Source organism: Python bivittatus, unplaced genomic scaffold (assembly GCF_059951505.1).
Source record: "Python bivittatus isolate LINGU-HERP-01145 unplaced genomic scaffold, Pbiv_v1 ctg000080_np1212, whole genome shotgun sequence".
In the NCBI taxonomy this organism is placed as follows: domain Eukaryota; kingdom Metazoa; phylum Chordata; class Lepidosauria; order Squamata; family Pythonidae; genus Python; species Python bivittatus.
The window spans coordinates 7,977,105-7,984,080 of NW_028277035.1; the positions used below are offsets into that span (position 1 = coordinate 7,977,105).

The window sequence follows — 6,976 nt, forward strand, 5'->3', positions numbered from 1 at the left end:
GATTGATTAGAATACACATGCAGTTTAAAAGCATCTCTCTTCTACCTCCTCCCCAAGTACTAAGCCATTTCATAAAGGCATTCATTGTATTGTTGGTGCAAATTCCCTGCACTGGAATTTTGTCTAGTGCCTGGATCTTTTTTTGCCTACCCCCTTCTCACCCCAGTGGAGATCTTGATTAATTGTTTTTGTTGTTCATGCTCACACACCTCTTCTTTAACTCTGAAGATAAGGATGAAGGCACTTTAGGACAGATGCCAGGTGAGGTTACTTCCAACGCTGAGGCTGAAAAGGTCAGATATGAACAGGATTGAGGCTGGTGGGGGTGGGGAAAGTAGATTCATGGAAAGAATGTAGTTTACTTAAGGATTTATTTACTGAAATGGACAAGTCTGCAGGTCAATTTAATTTGTCTGCAGTATTTATACAAGAGGATCAGAGTAGGTGAAAGAGCCAAGCTGGGAATCTGAAACTAACTGGACCTCTTCAACTGGTAAAAATTATATGGGAATCTATATAGTTTGCTCATTTCCAAGTACATGCCAAAAGTGTAAAACAGTGTGTAAAAGAAGCAGCCATAACAATAAAATGAGAAGAAGCTAGAGAAGGATGTGGAGCAAGTAAATGAGTTTACACAAGGAATTTGGGGGGCTGCAGGCATTTTTATTAGAGCTACCAGCTCTGGGCCACAAAAACCCAGATCTAAAGTAAAGAGCAGCAAAGACATATATCAAAAAATATCCCCATCCATCCCTCTTTACTGCCACCTCATGGTCCTCCAGACTTTTACAGCCCAGATTTGATAACCCTCATTTTAAGGGATGGTTTTGTAAGATATTTGGAGTTTAGCAGTGGTGTGTGTGTGTATGTGTGTGTATAGGGGACAAGTCATACTGGATACAACAGTGAACTAAGAGCAGTGGGTTGAAGAATTCACAAGAAAGGTGTGATGGTAGAAAGTGCGGTATTCAGGGTTGGGGAGAGAAAGTTTTAAATATGCTCTTACCTAATTCACTCAAGATAGCAAATTAAATAAATACCACCAATAGCTTCTTTCCCTTCCTGTAGAACATCATGGATTGTGTAGCAGACTTGAAATAAAGTTTTTGGGAAAAGATGTTGCAAAGATTTTCCTCTTCCGGTATTTTATAAAGGAGGCGGCTAGATAGGAAGAGGAAGGAAAGTATAAGGATGGGTGCCAGGACATTAAAGTGGTAGGCAAGGGTTATTGCTTAGGGATATGGGAAGGGGATGGAAGACAAGAGGAGAAGGGGAGCTAGAGACAGTTAGCCTTGGGGAAGAATTAATGGGGTTGTATGTGTTGTGGGGGGGGGGTAAGAAGTCAATGTCTCTCAGTGAATAAGAGAACATCCCAATGCAGAGGCTGACCAGGAACTGCAGAAAAGGAAGGATCACAGACTTGATAACCCTACAAGGGAAAAGGAGGGGGGTCTGCAAAATAGGAGGGAGATGCCAGACTTGCTAGGATGGAGCTCTAAGAGGCCGTTTAAGAGTCCCAAAGACACAAGCAGAGACTTATAACATTTGGAGACCCAGATGCTTTTCCCCCCATCACCATCAGGCTCATCTCAATCCAGGAATATGAACCTACATTTCTGAGTGAGGCCAAATATACTTTGCACATGCTCAGAAACAATCACACTTCCCATACACTTTGGATGAAGGAACAGAGCCTCAACACTTTACCCTTGGCTCCCTCAGCATGCTTCGTTTCCTATACAAAGAAGCCAGCAATGCAAGGGTGTACAAGTTTATTTTGGGCAATCATTTGACAGAGCTCGAAGAGGCTTCCTCCCAGATGTATGCGTTGGCTTCTTCTCTCTGCTGATGTGTGAGGCTGGCTGTCAGCGAACCTCTAAATTTAGACCTCGGAAACTCAGAAGAGCGAAAGGGAGTCCGCTGGTTTCCCAGCGAGTTTCTCAAGCTCGTCCGCCCCACTCGGGAAGGGAGAGGAAGGGGCGCCCGGGCGCCCTTCACACCGCGCCTGACACACGGAGGCTGGAGCCCTGCCCTACTGGCGCCATTCAAGAGCAGCGGATCCGCTTACATACCGGTACCAAGCGAGTCCCCGGCCGTAGTTCCGATCGAAGAAGTGCGGCTCGGCGCCCGCCGCCCTCACATCCGGATGCACCCGCAGGAACTCGAGCAGCGCTCGGGTGCCGCCCTTCTTCACGCCGATGATCACCGCCTGTGGCAGCCGCTTGTTGCCCTCTCCCCCCGGCTGGGGTTGCAGAATGGGATCCCGGGGCGTGCCAGCCGCCTCCTCGCCTTGAGCGACGGGAATCGGGGCTGGATCCCTGGTGAGGACGCGCGCTGCCCCCGCTAGGCAATAGCTGGCGTAGAGAGACATGAGCACGGAGCCCAAGACCAGCAGCAGCTTCCGCAAGGCGCGGCGGGGCAGGGGCTCGGGGCCAGACGAGGAGGCGGGGGGCGTCCCTCCCCGGGCCATGCTAGGCGGCCCCCCGCGCCGGGGCCATCGCCCCCTTCTCTCAGCCGCTTTGCCCTCGGCGGGGAGCGGACAGCCCCATGGACGGGCGCTCTGGACCGGGACCCGCCGCCGAAAGGATGGCGAGGAGAGCTGTAGTCGCCCCCTCCCTCACCAGGAGTGGGGTTCACGGGCGCCTCATTCCAGCGCGCTAGCGGGAAGCTGCGGGCTTCTACTACAACAGCGAAGAGGGGCGAGGGAAAGGGAAGGCGAAGACTGCCTCTCTGGGATTAAGCAAGGCCCTGGCAGCGACGGGAGCATCGCGCCCCAGCTACGGGGGACTGGGAGGGTCTCGGCAGGGACGGGAGTTGGCCGCCTCGAATCTAAGCCAAGCCAGCCAGGAGCAACGCATCTAAGCGGTGAAAGTGTTGGGGGCCCCTCCCAAACTGTCCTTCTACTGTGCTGAAATTGCAGCCAGGCAGAGGAGATCCTGGGAAGTTCAGAGGCAGCCTCAACCGGCGCTGCGGGATCCGGGGAAAGCTGGCGGAACGCACTTCACCACCTGGGCGAGGATCTCCAGCTGACACGTCTCCCCTCGGGCACCCCTTCTCGCGGCCAGCGAGGCGGAGATCTAGGCTGCCGGGGCGATCTCTGCATTCTTGAATCCCAGTCCAGGGTGGGGTGGGGGAACCTTTGGTACTCTGCCACCAGGACCGGCGCTGGCGGAACTTTCTGGATGTCAAAGAGGAGCCAGATGCAACGCCTCAACGGCGGTCAGTTCCAGGAAGCCGGCAGCGGCCGCCCGCTGTCCCGAAGCGGCTCCTCTGCAAAGGAGTACGTTGGATGGGTGTTCGGCTTTTGCCCTCGCTTGACTCGGCCGCTCTGCACTCACCTTGCGCGAACGGCTGGGCAGGCTGCCGAAAAGTCCTTCCCAAGCGCTAGCCTGTCACCTTTCCGGTGGGATTCTCTCTTCCTGGCTGCTCCAGCGGCTGCCACACGTGGAGCTCTCGGTTGTAGCCCAAACTTCTCCGAACTGCAACCCCCCCCCCCGGGGCTGTAACGACGGGTGCAGAAACCAATGAGAGCTTGAGAAAAGAGAAGGGGGCGGATCTGCCTTTCTGAGGGGATTCTGAATGGAGGCGGGGACAGAACTAATAGGGACACGCCCCTTCGCCAGGTTCCGGAGTTGCTGCTTTGGCTCCTCTGCGGTCCAGACTGGGAGGTATCCTTAGGGTTGAGTGACACATCTGTGAAGATCGCTGGGTCTTCTTGTGCAGTCTGAAAACGCTTGGTCAGGTGCCTAGCAGGCTAGAAAACACTATGCGCCCTCGCATCTTTGAGGGTGAACCCAGTTTCAGAGATGGGAAGCTCTGGCTATGACTGCCCCTGTGGCATAGGATAAAGCTGGCCCTGAGTCTGATGCTCTCTCCAAGTTTAGAAGACACTGAGGCAAAGCACTGGGGTGAGGGAGCTGCCTGTCAGACTCATAAGTGTGGAACCATCTTTGAGGTTGACTAAATGCAGTGATGAAGAAAGAGTTTTTACTTCTGCTGGGTGCTGAGAAGAGACCATCCTCCACTCCCAGCTTGCCAGATGCAATCTGTTAAAATTCTCCTGATCTGCACACAACTAGTAAAGGTCTTCCTTTAAAATTGGCCACTTGCGGGACATACGGAAAGCCAAGATAAATTAAAGTCCATTGCCTTTAATGGGGGGGGGGGGGAAAAGAGTGAGAAATGAACAGAGCAAACAGGAATGTTTAAACAAAATGTCCAACATGGTTCCACAGCAAAGTAACCACAAATAATTTGAATCAAAGCAGTGACCACAATCCATAGAGAGGGTTTTTCTTTCTCTTTGTTTTTTCAGGTTAGGATTATACTTCCAGGCAGGGATCCTGTCTCTTTAACACTTTGCGTGGCAGCAGATGCTGGAAAGTCAGCAGGGAAAGCTTCTCCATCTTGGCCAAAGGCCTATCATAGAACAGCCCAGCCAGAAAGGCAAAACAGCAACCGGCACTTCAACAGAGGTGGCATTGCAGATGGAAGCAGATGCTTCTGTTAACAGCGATACAAAATATCTCACACATTTCCCCCCAAACCAGTGTTCTTGGAGCTGAAAAAATAATAATAATTTCACAATAAAATGTAGTGGAATCACCTTGTTGTGGTTAAAAAACCTTAGGTGAATGCCTACATACTCATAATTTAAATTTTGCTTCCAGATCTGGAGTGTTTTACAAGCATAAGGTTGGTTGGCCACATGTCTGAATCAGATGGTGTTTTCACATAGCAGTTCATTGTAGATTCTCTGCACATACCAGGATTTCATTCTTAATCTCTGCAACTGAGTAGCATTTATTAGAGCTGACACCATTTTCTTAATCTTTTCTTGGGCAATCTTTTGCATAAATTGGTCATATCCAGAAGAATTATAGTGTTATATTTGTAGACACCTATTTCTACACACACAAATCTTTGCACCTATAAGGCAGTTCCTCTACCAGTACATGCATGCTCACACCCTCAGCATTTCAATTTCTCCCATTGTTCAACCATTCTTCTTGGAGACTGAATAATCTATAAACATTTATCTGCATTTTAGACTCAGACACCTGATATTAAGTGCATCAAAGCCTACAAGAAGGTCACTTAAAATGATTCTCAGTTTTTAGAATTATAGACAAATGATGTTTATGAAACTTTTGACTCAGGTTCTCTCAGGTTTACTTGCAATTTAAATTTAGCTCTGGTGCAGATCTTCATCAGCTTAGAAGATATCAAAGAATGAGATACCTTCTACTGCTCTTATTAAACGAGTCAAAAGGAGATCCTATCAATGTCCAGCAGATGTTAATGGGAGACTAAAGCATGTGCCTATAGACAAGATTGCAGGGGCCTGACTCCTTAGAAGAAAGTCTCTTTGATACCAGCTCCAGATGCAAAGATCCAGAAAGATCCCCAGATTATATTTTTCCCTGAAGAAGTTCACTACTCCTTCCAAAATTCTATATTTAATTTCAGTTTTTCCATTGCACACATCAAGTACCAGCTCAGCTTCTAAGTGGTCTCCTTGAAACGTGCCAGAAAGGGAGGTGATACAGCACTCTAAACCTCTTTGCAATCTTCCACTCCAGTGCCGCCATGGTTCACACAATTGTTAAATAGCATGAAGGACAAATATTGAACCCTCTGGGACATTCTAGTCTCAGCCTGAAGAACCTTTTGCCCACAGGCCTATGAAGCTAACAGAGAGTCCCAGTCCTGAAGCCCTACCTCTTAGCCAAACTTCCTGTCCCCAGAAAGAGGAAGGGAAACTCTTATTTCCATTCAGCATCTGATATGAAAGAAGAAGTTTCCTCTGACCTGCAAGTCTTTAAATAGCCTCAGTTGTTGTCAAAGGAGGCTATTTGAATGCTTCATTGCTGCATAGGGAGCAATTTTTGAGAGTTTTTTTTTTTTTTACTGCTCAGAAGAGAAAGGCTAAACATCCTTTCTCTGTCATTGTGACTCTCAGCTCTGCAATACATCAGGATCAGAAGGGGCAGAAATAGGGGCAAAGCTTGCCCGTGTATCATGTAATAGTTAATTTATTAACTCCTTCCCCACAGGATATATTTTGTCTTTCAAGTCCTAAAGAGACAGATGCAAACAAGTTTTTAATGGCTACAGCTCAAACTGTGTTTGGGCATATGGGAATCGCCCTCTCCTATGCTGGAGCTAAGAAATCCTTGTCAGAAACTTGGATCACCCAAACTTGGTAATGATAGTTTTGCAATGGCATCTGTGTTCTCTTTCCCACTGGATTGGATGAGATGATTGGCTCATCTGCACAAAAAGCATTTTTCTTTGCTGTTTCAGTATCTGGAAACATTCTGCTGATCAATTTACTGAACCTGCCATTCGTAGCAAATGGCCAGTTGGGCTGCAGTAAAAAAAAAAGAAGGCAAAGTGGGTTTTGTGGCTTGGACCAAGCGCTTATCAGCATGTCAGAGTATTTCACAGTGTTTTGACTTTCTGCATTTGTCCTATGCCTCACCATACTTAGACCCCTCAGATCATGTAATCCACCACAGGTATTGAGAAGTCAAAGATCCATTTTTTCATGCAAGGTATACGTATGTGCTTTTTTTCCAGATGGCTTTATAAAGCCCTGCCCTCCTTCTTCAGAATGTAAGACCGTAAATGTAGTTTTATGATTTTTTTTTTTTTTACTGGATTTCTGCTTGGACAGAATGGAACGATAAGATTTTAAAAATAAAATAATGTTTCAGGTACAAAAAAGGGAGAGTTCGGCTCTGAAACAAGTCTTAGAACTAAATAGTTCTGGTTTTGTTTCAAGTAATTTTATTAAGAATTATAAATGGAAAGAATAAAAGCCAATACAGGCTAAACAAATACAAACAGAAAAATACAAAAGCAAAGAAAAAGTATGAAAAAGAAAAAAAAAAAGAAAAATAGAAAAAGAAAAAGAAAAAAAAGTTACTTCCTCCTTCAGCCCTGTAAGGAATGACAATCTTAATAGCTTATC

The 6,976-nt window shown here is 47.2% G+C and overlaps 1 protein-coding gene across 1 annotated transcript in view; it reads right to left on the bottom strand.

Annotated features, from left to right (window-relative positions):
- The window catches only part of LOC103056913 (heparan sulfate glucosamine 3-O-sulfotransferase 3A1), an 89,049-nt gene extending 82,517 nt beyond the window's left edge, over positions 1-6,532 (bottom strand). Inside the window, exon 1 of the mRNA XM_088133459.1 lies at positions 2,073-6,532. Within this exon, the coding sequence (XP_087989585.1) occupies positions 2,073-2,470 (398 nt within the window). The 5' untranslated portion in view covers positions 2,471-6,532. The remainder of the gene's footprint in view (positions 1-2,072) is intronic.
- Between the last annotated feature and the right edge of the window lie 444 nt (positions 6,533-6,976).